A 19,112-nucleotide genomic window follows, 5' to 3' on the forward strand; every position below is an offset into this window, starting at 1 on the left:
ATGTCGGGAGAATTTTCTTCGGAAAACACTTGGTCCAAATCATGGAGGACACATACGGGGCGTTCCCCGGGGAGAAGTGAGTACTCAAAATATTCATCAAATAGAAGTTACGATATGAGCCCGTTGCAGCTGATGTGAATCATTTGACAAAATGGTAAAATCTTTGCATTAAAAGTTTCAACTCTACGAGCTTTTTGTTGAGATAATTTTAATAATAATGTTCTTTAGAATATCTTGCGCCCAACAGGACACGACGCCGATCTACATTCAATTTGCCGATACCCAGGACAAATTCGATAAAAAATATTTTATCTATATGTTATTAATACAATACCGCTCTCTCCTATACTAAATATATAATAATGACTCGCGTAGGCTGTAGAGTCTGTATTGAATGCCGCAGCGAGACATAATTTTGGAATCTCTAAGTTTAGTCATATCACTCCACTACTTCGGGAATCACACTGGCCACGTTTTCCACAGAGGGTGGAATACAAACTCTGTCGGCTTATGTATAAGTCACTGCACAACTCTGCTCCAGAATATCTAAGGGAACTCTGCGTTCCAGATGAACTAGCTGACAGACGCCTTACGCTTGATCAGCTACATCTGCGTCGAAAGGAAAAGTTATTATTCATCTACGCAAACAGCGCACTAAATTCGGCGAACGCGCATTTGCGGTCGCAGGCCCTACGGCATGGAATGCTCTCCCAGCAGAGGTCCGAAACTGTGAGAGTGAAGTGATGTTTCGGAAGAAACTTAAAACCCACTTGTTCTCTAAATCATTTGAATAAATTCTTAGCATGTGGTGACAAAGTACATTATTTTTCTTAAATTAAAAAGTTTAAATTAAATTTATGTATTTATATAATTACTTTGTAAAGCGCCCTTGAGGTATTATATTACGAAAATGGTGCTGTATAAGTTATCCATAATAATAATAATAATTAACTAAATGCTAAAAATAATTCTCAGATTCGAGTCTTTGTTGTCAGACGGCTTTACGTCAAGGCGGTTTTAATTAACTTCTTGGAACCCAAAAAAGTGCAACAAAGATTACCATTTTTAAGGATACCTCGTAGAGGCATTTTACGGTTAAGGACCCCAAGTTTATTTACATGTTAGACCCTGACATATAGACACCTAAAAATATGGTAAGCAGGCGGATAACATGGAAACCTTTTAATATCCTGTTATTTGTTTATTATATTACATCTTTTTCTGTATAAATAATATCGCATTATTTTTCATACTTTTTATCTCGTCCCAATGAAAAAATGCACGCATGTGATTTTTTAACTTTGCATGACAGCGGTTTAAACTTATTGTTGACATGATTTCATTAAATATTTCTACATAACCACTTACCGACTTTTCTATATCTACCGGTTTCGTCAGGACACCGATTAAACCAAAATACAAAACCCACTATACACCTTTACCATAGTTGTTGCACAAAAATATAAAACCAACACAACACGCATATAAATAAGCAACCCTTACATGTACATTAGGGTAGGCCGACATTTTTTTCCGAATTTAAATGAAAGGGGTCTAAAAAGTTGCCGTTTGGATTACTCGGAATGCAAATAATATCAAAAAAAAAAAAAAAAACTAGTTTTCGAGAAAGTCGATTTGTTGCTCTAAACCGGCTGTCATTTCGTATTTAAGTAAGAAAATCAGTTCAATAAATTTTATAACGTGCACCTTATTAAATAAGCATCTAAGGGCGTGAGTTGCACTTTGTTCTGTGATAAATGGGTAGCATTGCCAGGCGCTCAATGGAATCAGTTCTGTGGAGTGTAAACTTTTTGCATTTCGGTAGTTTAAAAACGTGTTCGAATTTGTAATGTGATTAAGTTATATCTTTACTAACATAAAAATATTTTTATCAATATAGATAATTAACAAAATGTTCAGACAGTGATAAACTTCAAACCTCGGTTGAGGGCCAAAAGTAGTATGGAATATTTTTTTAAATAATGTTTACGTTCAATGTGATCCAAAATGCAACTTTTTAGACCCATTTCACTTTGATGTCTAAAAAAATATAAAAAACTTCATACATCATTGGCCCACTCTAATTTACATGCGCTAATTAGGTTTTGAAAATATTTTTAAAGCCAAGATTGATAAAAATAAATATTAAGGAATGTGATTTTATACTTAATTGTTGTTTTTTATAATGTCGGATTATAAGGCCGTACTCTCTGAAAAAATATTATTAATATTTAAAGCATTAACTTTGTTTTACGTGTTGGTTTAAATGGTATATAGACATAAAAAAATCGGTAGTGGTTAAATACCAATATTTATTAACATTTCGTCAAATGTTTGGCCACAAAGTTAATGCTTTAAATATTAATAATATTATTTTGGCACGCTTTCCCTCTCTTTTGCTATTGCAATTTCATTTTAGTAAATTTTGCACTTGAAACTAATAAGCTTTAAGTGCAAATTTACTAAAATGACAAAGAAATATTTTAAAGGGGTGAAAAAACCATAAATATTCCGCCAGATAAGGCCCATAGGGCCTAAAGATAGATGGGCCCATTTTTTTAGTACGTAAAATTTGGCGATAGCCGACTTGTTACCAGCAAGTTCTCTATATTCTTTTTTTGTTTGCAGATATTTTGGGTATTTTGAGTTCCGGACTCCAGGATTGTGGATTCGAGACCCGGGACTGATAAAGCAAATTGGTGTAAAGGACTTTGAACATTTTCTGGATCACAGAAACAACCTTTGTCCACATGTTGATCCTCTATTTGCAAATATGCTGTTTTCATTAAAAGGTATGAAAGTCAAAAAGTAGTAGCAATTAGTTGAGGACACTGGTGTGTTCTTATGGCAACAATTTAAAATCATCAGTACTGAATTAGAATGTCGTGGCCTTGGCATTACCAATATAAAAAATCCACCTGCAATTTGGTATTGCCAACATAAAAATCTATTTTAGTTCCGAATTTTTCTGAACTGTTTTCTTTTCTTTTGACAGACTGTGTCGGTAACAATTACACTCACAAATATTAACTTTTTAGTAGTTGGTTTAAATATTCACATTACCACTAGACAACATTCACGATTCTATACGTGTTCGAACATCCACATCTTCAGAATTTTAGAAGTCATGTACAATATTTCTTATTTTACTCCATTTATGAGTGTTGGAATGCCATATATTGATATTTTTGTGAATTACCGAGAATTTTCATCAATTTCCACCTCGAATATTTCTAGATCTTTCAATGCTATTTTTTAAGATTTACGGGGAAATATAAGCTCTCACATTAAATTACAGTGTTTTGCTTGATTTTTTACATTTGAATCCGTAGGTCAAAAATGGAAAGACATGAGAATGACAATGAGCCCCGCGTTTACAACATCAAAAATAAAAGCGATGCTTCCATTTATGAAGGAATGTTGCGAGGAACTTGTGGATTATCTTCAACATAAAATAAATGCACTAGAAACTCAAGGTTTGTATATTAAACCATTGGTAGGTAACGTTTGGCATAGATATTTTTTAATTTCGGCCGATTCTTATCAAATCTCTCTTACTTCTATCCTCAAACTTATATTTCAATCATAGAATTTAGAATAGCCCAGAAGGAGCGTATTTGAATACATCGGACTGTGTAAAAAAAACCCACTTTCACCACGCACATGCGTGAAGTCGCCGCGTAATGTTGCCAGATCGTGAAAAATATAATCATAACACAAATGTAAAATAATTATATATAAAAAAAAAGCAATTTGTATATTTTTCTAAAATCTTATTTTACACGCGGAAAAAAATATTGACTCAACAGAGTAGATAAGTAAAGGGTCATTTCATAAGAGTAATTTAATTCATGAACGTTGAACTTAAAAAATAAAGAAATTTTATTATGCATAAAATTGATATTTTTATGTCATGTTCATCAATATTATTGAGAAGGGAATATGGAAGTCTAGGCATTTACAGGGCTTATGACCTGTCACTGACTAGTTTAAGTGACCACTTTACACACTGTGTAACATTTACCATTCTGCCCATGTTTAAACATCCACATTTCCTCAACTCTTCCATCTGTTGACTTTTGTGAAGTAAAAGAGCTGAAACCTTTATCATGCCTAGACTTTGCCTAGAGTTCCATATTCTCTTCTCAAAAATGTTTTCCCTCTCTGTTGCAACAAATTTAGATCTGAATAACTTCCTATGGTGGAAATCCAGCCTGTCTGCAAACATTTGGACATACTCAAAACATTGTTGAATATTTATTGTTTCAAGTTTTACATGATTTGATAATAATCAAACGATTCGCACCGTGCCGCAGTCGGTCACGAAAAAGTGTACATTTCAAAAGTTTTTTGCTTTTTGTTTCATCTCATTTAAGATCACATCAAATATTGAAATGTTCATAAATATATAAAATGTTATATTGGATTAACAAGTCCAGTCCCCGGCCAACTGGGGCTATAAAGGGCTGGCCCGGGGGACTGGATTTACATGGATTTGATTTTACGAGCATAAAAGTTATAAAATTTACGGAATTAATTCGTGTAAAATCAAGTATGTACAAAAATCTAAAGCGTCTCAATTTCCTCAGATAGAGCTCGCCGGGCCCGACCGTATAGAGCAAATTCCAGGTAGATACATTAAAAGTGGAATTTAATACGGTCGTTCAAAGTCGAGATACCTGAGTCGGGTACATTTGATACGGCTCGTTCAAAATGTATGGAAAATTAAACGTTCAAAAAGTATGCATTTTTTATGCCGAATTGAAATTTATAAAATATGATGATTGGTGAAGACCGCAGCGAGATCGGCCCCCGGGTGCGTCCGGTTTTTCTCGCGCCCGTCAGATTTAAACTTTCGCGGGTTTGAACCCAGCCGAGCGAATTTTCCAAGAACGATTGCAGACGCCCCTAGGGCCCGATTCCGCCGCGGAAACTGCCAATCCTCGTGGATTCGAGTTCTTAACCTGATTTTACATGAAAAACATAAAAAAGTAGGAAAAAAAATCTATATTAAATACGTAAATAGCTCGACTCTCCGCTGACTCTTTTGGAAAATTCAAAATAACGGGTGAAAATTAAAATTTATTCCTAAAATTCTAAAATAAATGACATGTGCAACAGATAATGTTTCTAAATTTACCAAATTTGAACTAATATGATCGGAGTGCGTCGAACCTTTAAATATCGGAATTAAATTCAAATATTATATAACAAATATACTAAAATAGATTTCCTAAAATTACGAATTTGGGTATCAACTCGATTCTAATTGGATTATATTTTGCAACTATTATCTTATAAAAATCATCATTAAATGAACATAAAAAATATAGAGTAAATAAAAAATAAATATTAATTTGTGTCCGACACAGTACTAAATTATGAACTGCAAAAGTCTTGAATGTTGGCCTCAAAAAACAGTCTGCTTTATAAATAATGTTTTTTTTAACTTTTAAATGTCAATTATTTTCAGATTTAATTCTTAGTGAGATCGCTATAATATATTTTTCCGGAATTCTCTGTTCCGAGAACAGTTCTTGGACCAAGCCACAATGGCAGCGTAATAAAAAATATAAATAACTGGACCATCAAACTTCTGCCATAAAATTTAGTAATTTTTAAGATGTTTAATTTTTTTACAGATGAATTGCTGGAAATTGAAACGAAAGATGTATTTGCAAAGTTTGCTAATAATGTAATAGCCTCCTGCGCTTTTGGTCTCAAATTAGACTCATTACGGGACTCTGAAAATAGATTCTATAAAATGGGAAGGCGACTAACAGATCTGGACTACAAATTTTTCTTTAAATACACAATGTACACCCACTTCCCTGGACTCATGAAGGTAAACATTACGCAATTATTCAGGAAGTATTGAAGTAGGAGTGCAAGGATGCTTGCTGTCTGGAACTTTAGTCTATACTCGGTCAAAACAAAATGCTGATTAATCTCTTGTATAATGCCGGTACTCCTAAATGGGTGCGAATCCTGGCACCTTACCAAAACTCAAAACAGAACACTTCTGAGTTTTGAGAGTAAGCGCTTTGAGAGTACTATTAGGTATAAGGAGATTCGATTTCATTACCGACGTTGAAATTCAAGAATGGATGCAGCAGCCTCCTATAACGAGCGTCTCGAGGGTGGGGGTGCATCAGTAGAGCCTTAACCCGAGTTAACTTATCTTCACGCCTGTGTGCTCCCACTATGCCATTATTTGGTGGAACTTAGAGACACGGAATTGACAAGGGGGCAAGAGTGCTGGCTGGCGTAAGGGTCTCCCGGAGGCGTCTGGTGATGTCCACATGCTCCACTTAGAAGCAGATGAGTTAAAGAAGAAGAAAAACAATTATCCCATTGATCATAAGTCCAAGGTTCGAACCCTCTCTATGACTATTTTATCCTTATTTTTCTTGCAAAAGTAATTTATGAGTTTTGTTAAAAAATGCCCTAGTTAATTTCCATTTTTAAAAAAATATGTGTAAAAATGATTACCTTTTTTTTCTTAATTTTCAGTGCTTAAATGCATAAAGTATAACGTTTTTTAATTATGGCTTTTAAAAGCCATTAACATATATTTTTCTCGCAATCTTTGATCTTTCAATATCGCCAATTAAACAGATTAAATTTTATTACTCCATTAAAACAAGAGTTATTGGTCAACACATGAAATTAACAAAATTTTCCTTAAATTAAAAAAAAATTGCATTAAAATTTAAAAAAAACAACTTTTTTACTAATAAAGAGGCTTTTTGTGAAAATGAGGTATGGTGTTTTGTACAGATTTTGATATTTTGTAGTTTTTAGTGCTGTGGATAGAGGCACAAACTCTGATCGAGAGGTCCAAGAACCGCCCTCTCGTGTCCAATGGTTAACACAGGCCTCCCCCTTAGATCTCTACCCTGAGCCAACCACGTCCAATCACTTCCTGCAACCTGTCTCGAGATTACATATTCTGTCGTACTTAATTACGCTAATTTTTTCAACACTAATTTAGAAAAGCTGAATAATTTTATGATTATCAACTTTGATTTTTGAAATTTTATGGTACTACTAAAAGACCCCTTTGATTGATTATGACAAGGTCACGACTGTATTTAAGGACTAACATAAAAGAAAACCTATAAGAACACCAGCCCAGGGCTATTTCGAACTGTTTTTTGACAGACTACATATAATTATCTATGAAAAAAAGACATTCAAAGTGTTTTATTTACTCAAAATATTCCTAACGTTTATGCATTTAAAATGAGCGCTTTTTTATAAAATACTTGTTCTTAGCCATTTTCCTTAGTGAGTTTTTCCTTAAAAGCAGCAATACAGCCTATTATAAGATGCCAATATCCTTAGATTCAATAAATTATTGTCATATCATATTATTTTTTTTAGTTTTTCGACATTAGTTTAATCGAGAGAGGTGTTGGAAAGTATTTCAGTGAACTTATAAAAACGACTATCCAAAAACGAGAAGATAAAAACATCAAACGATTAGATTTGATCCATCTCCTTATTGAAGCCAAGAAAGGATCGCTCACGGACCAAGAAGTGTTGGACGGAGATGAGTCACTAAATGATTACACCATTAAAAGACGTAAATATCAGATGAGTTTTTGTATATCCTGTACTCGATTCTGAACTATCCTAAATGGAAATATTTGATAATGCTTTTTTAACAATATGCGATTCTACGTCCTTTCTGTATAATCTTAAATGTCAAAAATACGGTACTTTTAAAGTTATTCAATAGTTTCCGTTTATTCTAAACACCAAAATCATGCATCTAAACATTTCTAAACCCCTAGAATACTCTTGAAAGGCAATTATTATACTTTGTATTCTTCGCAGAATTTTCTCGCTTTTAACAATTTTACAATAATATGGTGTTTACAATACTCTGGAACGTACCATTTGTGAATTTGAAAAAATTGCTCTCCTGCACATTTTATGTTTTGATGTTTAGGATAGTTCCAAATTGAATAGATGATATATAAGAATAATTTTAAACCTAACTTTTTTTCATTACTTTATTATCTTTGGAAAAATAAAAGATTTTTTTTAATTTTTCTTTTTTATCCGAGTCTGGACAGATAAAGAATACAGATCTGTGTAAGAATTAGTTTTTGACTCAATGGCTACTCTCCGGTAAACAATGTGGTGGTTGGCGCGTTCGATAATGTTTGAGGTCCCAGGATTGATTCAAAATGTTTGCTTAAAGAGCAGTTTTACACGGGACTGATCACCTTACCTTTATGTAACAGATGATCGAGATAGGCTGCATTTAGTGTACTATGCACCATCGGGGGCAGATAGGGATATGAAGTTGTTTATTATGTTGTTTATTCTGTACCTACGAAACTCTTAATGATAACTTATCTGAGAAATATTTACTAAAATTAATAACTCTTTATGACAATTTCACTAAATTATAGTATAATTTAATTCCCTTTTAGATTGGACAAATGACGAGCTCACCGCACAAGCCCTGATATTCTTCCTCGCCGGGTTCGAGAGCATCTCCACTCTGACGGCGTACGCAATGTACGAACTCGCCACACGACAAGATATCCAACAGAGGCTGTATACTGAAATAATGAACGTCACACGGAAAGAAGATTTCAATTATGAAACACTTAATGAACTCAAGTTTATGGACATGTTCTTATCGGGTGGGTCATTCTTTGCATCTTATAAAAGATACAATAACATACAACTGTCTGCTTTCTAGTCCGAGTATAAATATAGTGTTCACAGATGGCTTCTTGCATCTCCTATAAGCAGCCAACTCTCGCCTTTCCAAGTTGGATCCTTGTCCTATGAAGGGATGAATTATCAGTAGAGGTTAAGAACACAAAAAATTATTGTGATTTTTCTCAAGCCTGGGTGTTCTGCGTTGTAATTCACCACTTTTATTAGGCCTCCTGGTCTGTTGTAGTGCAAAAAAAAAAGTAGTGTATGTTCCAGCTAGGGAATATTATTCCATTTGATATAAAAACTCATTTGGAAAAATAATATTTCTACCTCGTAATAAATTATTGATAGAATTTAAGAACACAAATACTTTTATTTCTTTTTAAAAACCAAAATTTAAGTTTTATTTAACAACTTTTCTGTTTAATTCATTATCTTTAAATTATGATAACAAATTTTACTTAAATATTTTGTCATCAAACCAATGTACCAATGTTTGTTCTAAATTTCAAGAGGCGTAATCTGTCAGTAGAAAAGTTATTGTACTTTAGTTGTGACCAAAAAATAAAGATTTGTTACAGCCGATAATAAAGTTCATAGGTAATTTTTTTTTAGAATGTTTAAGACTTTACCCAACTCTACCAGGAATTGACAGAATCTGTGTTAAACCATATACTCTTCCAACTGCACCAAATAATTTAACTGCTACAAAATATAAGGTATGTAGTCTAATTAAATGTATTCCGGTCTGTAAAAATAAATAATTAAATTTAAAGGTTACATTTGCAAATGTGGAGAACGAGCCTTATTCCGTGTGTGCTCCTTCATCGTTCTCCCGGTTGTTAATACTCATCCGTTTATTTTATATCCAGGTTCAAACCGGAGAGATAATCTTTGTTCCAGTAGGCTCTATTCACAAGGACCCCGCACACTTTCCCAACCCTCTAGAGTTTGATCCTGAGAGGTTCTCTGAAGAGAATAAGGGAAATATTAAGCCTTTTACATATCTACCATTTGGTGTCGGACCCAGACAATGTCTAGGTAAATTTTCACTTATTATTATTATTTTACAATATGGGAGAACATGTCAATTCCCTTCCATTTTGCATGGAATATGCAAAAAAATCCCAAAAAATATTCTAACTAACAAAAAACAGTACCATCTTTATTTTTTATCAGAGGTTATACTTATTAAATGTTATATAAAAATTGTGTTTTTATTTGTTATTATTTTTTCTGTGCAAATAACAAAAGAATGTGAACTTTTTGTCAGAGAGTGCAAACCCCACTTGCCACAATAACCAATAAAAACTCTATTTGTACAATTAAATTATTACCACTGGGAACTATGGGCAAAAACATAAAAAAATGTATGAAGACTTTGAGACTGAGGATCGGCCTCTTGGTATTAAAATAATTGTTTAATTTATTGTGAATATAAACTGTATCGCAACCTCCCCGTCAAGGGTATCATAAATAAAAAAATGTGTTTTAAGTTAATCGTGACCTTAAATAGAATTATGACAAACAGCCATTATTAAAAAGTTCATTATAACCGCATACAGGGGGCATTCTAACATGATATTTACCTATAATCTTTTATAATTCGTCAAGACTGCCATAATAAGAAACATGGCAGTCACAACATATTTATGAAGTGTCAAAATTAACAATTAAATATATTTTTTAATAAATAATTGTTCTTATTGTAATTGTATTAAGTATATATTGTTTTATATAAAACTTTGGTCAAAACTTGCAAATATCAAAATCTTTAAAGTTGTTTTTCTCAGTTTAACGCATTTAGACTTGTGGCGCTCTTGACGGGGGATGCAATATATTAAGCTTTAATATTGCTGATTAAGGGCATTGAAATTAATTTATAAAACAAGCAGTAAACTTGAAACATTGACATCTCAAAATGATGTTCTTGCAGGTTCTAGATTTAGGCACGGAAACGACTATATGACGAGTACTAAGTATGTATTTACATGTTATATTTGCCTGTCTAATATTTTGTGTTATAATTACAAATTATGAATTTTTGCAGGTAGAAGATTTGCCCTTGTTGAACTCAAAATGATACTATTCCATATAGTACACAAGTTTCGTGTCCGGTGCTGTCCCAAGACAAAAAACCCTAATTTAATGCCAAAAAAAATGGTGAGCTTGGTTCCTACTGAGGGCATGTGGATCGGAATAGAGAAAAGAGAATGATAATTTTTTTTTTTCTATATTCAACAAATTATTTTTCGTTTTACTCAAATATGTTCGTAAATTATATAAATTTAAAATCTTTCATTTTGGAGAAATGGTGGTACATAATATTAAATGTTTATATCAAACATCCATTATCATTATTAAAAATATGCATTCAATTTTTATAATTTAATTTATGTTTAAACTACGTGCCTGTCATCTTGTGATTTAGATTTTTTTATTTGAAATTTATTTATTAACCCTTACGGATTATTACATTCATTTTACAATAATAATGTATTATATTTTTTGTTGTAATTATATTTTTTACGCTTTTTGAAAAGCTTGTCCCGAGTCTTTTGTTTAGTTTTGTCTGGTAGTTTATTGTATAATTTTAGTCCCTGATTTATTAGTCTCGATTGTCCTAGTCTTGTTTTGGAATATTGTATGTGATATTCTTGTATTATGTCCATGTCCATAAAAAAATACTTATGATTACTGATCCAAAAATATAATTTTCAAAATCTTTTTTTTCCAAAACGGTGAACATTTTTAAAAGTTTACTGTTTCTCCTTAAAACCTGTCTAAGTTGAGATACACGGCATTATAATGATATAATGAAAAAATACATTTTATTTATTTAATTTTTTGCATTGTATACAATATTGAACAACGAAAATAATGCATCCTGAAGAGAATGGAGGATGTACTACTTATACCTTAGGGTAACCCGTGCCGAGGACACTTAACAATACCCTCTCTTTCCTCTATCGTTTTTGCTCAAACATTTTTTTTTCTTTTCTATTGATGTATTTAATATGTCCCTTAATTTATTTTTAAATAAATTAAGACTCATTCTATCTGGCTGCAATACGCTCCCACTGCTTTTTAATGATGCTCACGCTTACAAACACCTGAACACCCTCTCCCACACAAATACTCACAAACACACCTCTACACTTACTCACACAAATACACCCTTTTATTGTACCGTAATTTAATATGTATGATTTTTATTTTAAAAGTTCACTTGTCTGTCTTTAAACCTTATCTTTACTATATCATTTAATCATAGTTGACTGTATGTTTCTGTAAAATAAATCAAATAAAATAAATAAAAATATACTTTTTATTTTTTTACATGCAACAATAAACATAAAATATATAACATTCATAGAGAAATTTAAAACAGTATTACCCACAGTTTAAAACACTACACATTTATCATATTTAATTTCTCTCTGTACATCTATACATTATTCACATAGTAAAAAATGTACAAAAAATAATAACAAACTATACACTTGTGAAGCAAGTATCTCAAAATTGGTTTGGCCGAATAACACGATCCATTTTACTTATTAATTTTTTTTATAGCCTTTTTGAACATTTTCCCATTACTAATTGACTTAATGGACAGTGGAAGTGGGTTATAGATTTTAATTGTACAATACTCAAAGTTCCTGATTACACACTATGAAAAATTATTTTTACTTGGAACATAATATTTTTAAATATTTATTGTTAATCATAAAATAAAATGTAAATAGGGAATATGCACAAATGTCAATTAAATATTTTTGTAAAAACAATAAAAATCAACATACATAACTCGATTGTATTTCTACAATTAAATAATATATCGACTTTACAGCAGAGTCAATTAAAGTTTTTTTGTGTTTTTTTTAAATCAATAAAAAAATCTCAAACAAACTATTATTTTCGCGTTCCTACATAATTTTAATAAAAATTTAAAACACGAGATTCTTTATTAATTTTTTTTTAATCTTTGATTGGCTCTTCTGTAAAGCCGCCTTATGTCACTTGGTAACTTTTTCCTTTCCAATGCCGATACAATAATATAATTAAGGATGAAAAGGGGACCCTAAAGCCATTTCTGAAAAATTAATCAAATGTGCAATATTTTAAACTTGTAGTTCTATTCCTTTATGATTTGCGGCTGATAGGAGTGTTGCGTGACCTTGAGGAGACTATCGGCGTATAGAGGGAGCCGCTGTGTCATGCGGAAGCCCCACTTGTCCTTGACCTGGCGACACAAGTTCAGGTCCATCTCAGCAATCAGCAAGCCGTCAGTCACGCGAGATAGTCCCTGAGTAAACCAATAAATTCTTGATAATATATTTGTTTGTAGGCTTCCTCGTTTGAAAATTAAACACCTTCTGCCTGTTAAGTATTGATAGAATTTCACAGCATAAAAATAGAAAATGAAATTTAAACACGTTTTTCTCAGAATCTCCTATACAAATGCATCGGTAATGCTTTGCAGGCAGAAGAGGTCTCGGGTTCGATTCCCAACACGGTGTATCTTATTGATTTCTGATGAATAAAAAAAAACTAGCGCAAGTTATTTACAACTTTTAGGAAACGACCTGAAAATTTAAATATTTGGATAAATAATCAGAATTTAAATACTTATTTATTCATTAAAAAAATCAAATGGCGTAAAGCCTATCAAAGCTCTTGATAGGATGAGTATTTCAGGGTATTTTAACCAGAGATAAATATAAGGCTGTTTTGTTGCTCAATTTTCCTCTTTTTAATGTTTCTCTATTCATCTTCACTTTATTTACTTTTTCTTTCTTCTTTCTTTTTATTTGAATTAATTACACATTTAGTGTAATAGTAGTTATGACTTTCATTCATTTTATTTTCTATAATGCTTTATGTACTTTTAACTGTATATTGTAAGAGCCCTCTGGGTGTTTACTAAATAAATAAATAAACAGCTAAGACATTCGCCTCATGCACATGGGTTCTGAATTTTACTCCTGATGATAATTCAATTGGGTTTTCCTCAAGCCTGTGCATTTTTTAATTCACCACTGTCATTCAGCATCTTGCCTTTCGTATTTCAAAATATATTTTCTCACTTTATCGAATTTGGTTGCACTATACTAACCGGGGTTCTAGAACCATCCGGAGCAGCCACGTAAGAGGATCCGTAGAAGTGGCCAAAGGTCTTATGTCCGGGAGCTCCGTCTCCCGATGTGAATTCATTGGGAAAATCTTCAGAGCCGACTCGGTTTATAGCCACTGTGAAGTAGCTGTTAGCGATAGCTGCGTTGCGAGCTTCGATCCCCCACAAAGGTTCACTCAGTCCTCCTACCTGCAAAATACAATTCTTCGTAAAACTAGATAGATTTATTTTAGGGCCTAAGTCATACAATAAAGTTCCAGAGAAGTATAAAACAAGATCATAGTCCGTACGAACAATATTGTCCTGTCCAATATAGAGATAGACAGGCAGGCAATCTCCGCAGGACAATGGATTATCACCAACACCACATGCGATCGCATTGTTCTTGTGAGAACACGCACAGACAGGACAGAAAGACAATAGTTATTGCTGCTACTTATACTACTGTATTGTCCCATTGTCATATCCTGCACGGTTAAGGCTCACGTAGCTGGGATAGGACAATGTTGTCCTACCTATTGTATTGTTCTCGTGTGAACTCCGCCTAAAGTGATTAATTGAAAGGTCATTACAGTGGCCGACGGGTTGAAGACAATCTCAGCTCCGTTGAGTCCGAACATCATCCAGTTCTGGGGGTGGTGGCGGCCGTAGCAGATATTGACGGCCAGTTGACCCCACTTGGTGGCGAACACCGGGTGGCCAGTGTCGCCTTCCATGTAGTAGGTGGACTCGTTGAAGTCCCCCACGCGCGGGATGTGGTTCTTCCGATGTTTGCCCAAGACCGCGCCCGAGTTGGATATCACGACAGCCGTGTTCCAGATGGTGTCGCCGTGAGTCTCGTCACGCTCCAGTATGGGAGATATTATAACCATGTCGTACTTCTTGCAATACTAGAACAGAAATTCAACAATATTTTGAAAATGTCCAAATGAAAATGAAAATACATTTTCAAAATATATAAAGTCGTTTCGTGATTACCTCACTCAGAAACTTAGTAGAAGGACCATCTTCAGCTGACTCTGCAAACTGACACCACGGGTGCTTTTCACGAGTACAGAATGCAAACGGCATGGCTGTTAGAGAAGAAACACAATTGCTTTACATAGGCAGACAAATTTACTTATCGGTTCTAACATTACTATTTGTATATATATTACGTATTCATATTATAGAATAGGTTAGAAAAATATAATAGGTGACTATTATTGTCTATGTAAGTTCAATACCGCGGATGAACTTTTTGACAAAATGTTCTGGAGAGAAAAATACCTTGCGATTTTGTAAAAAAAAGATAAAAAATAAATGCAGTTCATTTTGTGTTGTTGATTTATATGAGAAAATCTATTTTTACTATCGTATGCGTCTGTACTCTATACAAAGTTAATTGTGGCAGTTAAACTCGTAGTTTCGTACGACTTATTCGAGGCATTGCATTTATGTAAATTGAGTATGTCTCATCTCTATGGGATTTAGGGATATACGCGGTATGGCTTCGCTTCTTTAGTGGGGAGGATTCATTTACGGCACTGAATTAAATTTAATGTAAGCAGTTTATTGGTCTATCTCAAAATTCAAATTTATTTATTCATTCAAAATTACAATAGTTTAAATATTAATGAACTTATTAAGGCTTTTTAGGCTATGCCCGTGTCAAGCCACAATAAATAACAATAAAAATACATAGTAAAATTAATTAGATCAAATTATAATGACATAGAATAACAATCTAGAAAAAAAAGGTAAATGTCATAAATAATAAAATTCCAAAGAATACAATGCAAAAAAGATAATCACAAATAATTTTTAAAATATAAATATATATACAAAATAATGGTATCATTAAAATCAACAAAATAATAGTATCATTGAAATCAACAGAAAAAGAATATATATATAAAAACATAATTGAAATGATAATTGAGATGTGTTTTCTAGAAACTCACTCAATACTATAAAGAAATATAAGAAATAGGAGCAATAAATCATATGCCAAATAATAGTACGTACTAAATAAAATTATACAAAAATACATAATGAAAAAAAAATCTAAAATATCAAGATATATAATAAATATACCAATCAATGCAACTTGTCCTATTCAATTGAAATTTATTTTTATACTGTCTGTGCTTCAAAGTAATTTCATACAGATTTTAAAGACTAATAAAGTAACTAGAAAAAGTAAAAGCATACTTCGAACCGACAATAAATGAATGTTTATATCGTCTTACTCCACGCTTCCTGAAGGCAAATTATGTTAACTCCCTCCGATCCGGCGATATCTATCAAGGCCCCTATTTTCTGGTAAATGGCATCTCTTTGCTTAACAATACTCTCCGTAGTAGGGAGTACTATCGTGTTCTGAATGGCTCCGACTCGGACTATTCTAGGCGGTCTGGTTTCCTCGGGACTCGCTGTGAAGAAGTAGCCAGATATGTCCGCATTCCTCTCGGTGGCATACGCATTTGTTTCAGATTTGAGAGTAATTTTTTGACTGAAGACAAATAGATACGCATATTAGAGAAAATAAATATACAGCTGAAGAAAAAATGTTTAAAAAATCAAGAAACAGGCTTAGAAATTTTACATCTTAATATAATAGTCTTCGTTTAGATAACCTTGATAGATAAGAAATAAGCAAAGCTACTAACTAAAAATTTCCTACAATAAATAATCAATTAAATTTTAATTTGCTTTAATTATATTCCTGTGGTAATTAATATTGACAGTGGAAAATAAAAAGTTCCAAAGTGACATGTAACCAATTTTACAGAAAAGCCACTAACTTTTTTTATTTGTTAATAAAGAATCTAATATTTTTAATTTCTATTTAAATTATGTAGGAATCACGCCAAAATTATTAATTAAAAAAAATGTGTCTGCATGCAGTGTCTTTTGCATCAGCAGGTACAGAGAAAGGAGAGAAAAATGATGTTATTAATGTAGGAAGGTAACGTTCATACAAAAGATTTGCAATAATTTCAATGACGTATAATAAATAGACACGATATTCGTATACTAGCAAAATCTAGAAAAACTAAATAAATGGGTTGAAATTATAAGGAATTTAAGAAAATAATCTGATGGGGGTCCACTAAAAACGAATGTTGATTGTTAATGTAATACAAACTTTTTTATGTACCAAAAATCAGTATCCTCCAATTTTCGGTAGCATATACATGATCGTTGAATGCATCCCTGGTATAATTATCATATAATAATATGAATTCCTCTTGAGCAAATTGACTATAATTCTTTAATGTGTAAACTTAACTTAAAAACATTATCTAGCAGACAGACAGTTAGTGATTTTATGATTTTGTATAAAATTTTAAATGGCTGTTTGGACGTCCTTGATTTAACGAACCTCGTAACATTTAACGTACCTTTAACTCGGACCTATCAGTAACAAAACGCTATTTTATATAAACAAATCTAGTAGTAATAGTAATAAGGCGGCCTCCGAGGTCAAGAGGCTTGACTCACACACGGAAGGTTCCTGGTTCGATTCCCGGTGAGAACACAAAAATAAATGTGATTTTTCTCAAGCCTGGGTGTTCTGTGATGTAATTCACCACTGTAATTGGGCCTCCTGGCTTGTTGTGGTGCAAAATAAAAATAAATAAATTATTTTATATTCAGAGACTACAACTTGGCAATGAATTTAGCTCTATTGATATCTTTTGCTGTTCAATATCCAAATTCAAAGACTTGGTGAAAGATTTTGTGTTTGAGTCCCGATTGTTTTTATGGTTTTATTTATTTCAATTTCTTTCCATTGAATTCATATTCTTTCATTTTATACTCACTATCACTATGTAGTTTATAATTACCATATCTGCGTATTTATTATAATGTAAAAGCCCGCTAGGGCGATTAAATTAAATAAAAATAAAATAAACAAATTTAGTAACTATGGGTACGTTTTCGTGTCACTACTTTTTAAAATATTTTAATATATTGGGCGGGTCTATCTATTAATATGTCAATAATGGTATGCATTAGACTGACAAATATGGATTGTTCTTTTTTTACTTAAAGGTGATCAACATTACCTCTAGAAACATTACCTAGAAAATTTACAAATCTAGCTTTAAACTTGTGTATACAAACACACAATGCACAGCACATTTATAACATAAAGATTGTTATTTTTTTTAATAAAATAAAGACCACGGGACTAAAAATAATAGTTACATGAAATAACAGTAAACAAGGAATTGCTTTATTATATATATTGTAACTATCCGTGGTGTGAAATTATTCCATCCACACTCACAAATAAATAAACTTTGAAATTTGGAGGATTATTAGTATGCAAGTTCCTACAATATACCTATTATATTATATTTTGTGGTTTCTTTTTCACTTACTCGTCACTTCTTCCATATAGAATACGTTTCAATTCATTCTTTTCTTCTCCTGTAAATTTATTTATAACATCTTCAATACTTGATAATTCCCGTTTCTCTGTCATTTTTCCACTATTTACTTTTGCTCTTGTCCCTTGACAGATCTCACACTGAATTCATAACCTCAAATTGTTTCCTTATCTTGTTATATATTATAATTTGCCTGGAGAAGCCCTGATAAGATTTAATTTTGACCTCAAGTTTGTTGACTCTTATCTTGCAGATAATGTACACAGTATTTTGGAGTATTTTAACTTAGCTCCTATACAACTCCAGCTCACTAAAGTCACCTATGTATTAATAGAAATTAATGGCTTGTTGGTTTATAAGCGTAAAGGAAAGTATGTATGCATGTTGGTGGGAGAATTACTAACTCCACACAATGTTCAAATTGATTTCATTATTAAGTAGTACATGGGTAGATAACCTTTTTCCTAGGTTGTGCGAATACATGTTTTTATTGCCAGTTGATCATACTGATGAATATTGAATAAGTAAATAATTAAAAAATCTTTTTTACATGAAAAAGGCATTAAAAAGAGAATACTTTTTCAAAACATTTAATTTAACTACTAATGATCGAACAACTGGCCCTTAGTTTTTAATGTCCGGATAATCTTACTTCGTGAACTATTTCTTCAGAGATAAATTCACTGCTAAAATGTACATAAATATTTACTAATGTACTGTTTTATTATTAAAAAATATTTTGAAAATGTTACAGCTTTTAAAGTAGAATCTTATTTTAGAAAGTGAACAAAAATGATTTTTTTTAAAACCTATAACAATCAATAAAATAATCATAAATAAAATACATTTTTTTTATTAGATTTAAAAATATACACAAAATGCATAAAAAATATAAAAAATCTGAAAAT

General features: G+C 32.1%; 2 protein-coding genes across 2 annotated transcripts; one reads left to right on the forward strand and one right to left on the reverse strand.

The window, feature by feature from the left end:
• LOC148276348 (cytochrome P450 9e2-like) lies at nt 1-12,956 on the forward strand. Its single transcript, XM_088234397.1, has 9 exons — nt 1-76; nt 2,629-2,792; nt 3,333-3,476; nt 5,643-5,845; nt 7,387-7,588; nt 8,448-8,663; nt 9,301-9,404; nt 9,558-9,726; nt 10,736-12,956. The coding sequence occupies exons 1-9, from the start codon at nt 42-44 to the stop codon at nt 10,900-10,902; spliced, it is 1,404 nt and encodes a 467-aa protein (XP_088090523.1). The 5' UTR covers nt 1-41; the 3' UTR covers nt 10,903-12,956.
• On the reverse strand, nt 11,996-18,712 carry pyd3 (beta-ureidopropionase pyd3). The gene is made up of 6 exons (XM_088234392.1): nt 18,196-18,712; nt 16,054-16,316; nt 14,801-14,895; nt 14,395-14,712; nt 13,805-14,011; nt 11,996-12,994 (listed from the first exon to the last, which is right to left on the reverse strand). Exons 1-6 carry the CDS (start codon nt 18,297-18,299, stop codon nt 12,824-12,826), a joined length of 1,158 nt encoding a protein of 385 aa, XP_088090518.1. The 5' UTR covers nt 18,300-18,712; the 3' UTR covers nt 11,996-12,823.
• Nucleotides 18,713-19,112: the final 400 nt, after the last annotated feature.

Source organism: Micrasema longulum, unplaced genomic scaffold, assembly GCF_059751315.1.
Source record: "Micrasema longulum isolate JH-2025_06_02 unplaced genomic scaffold, ASM5975131v1 h1tg001235l, whole genome shotgun sequence".
Lineage (NCBI taxonomy): Eukaryota > Metazoa > Arthropoda > Insecta > Trichoptera > Brachycentridae > Micrasema > Micrasema longulum.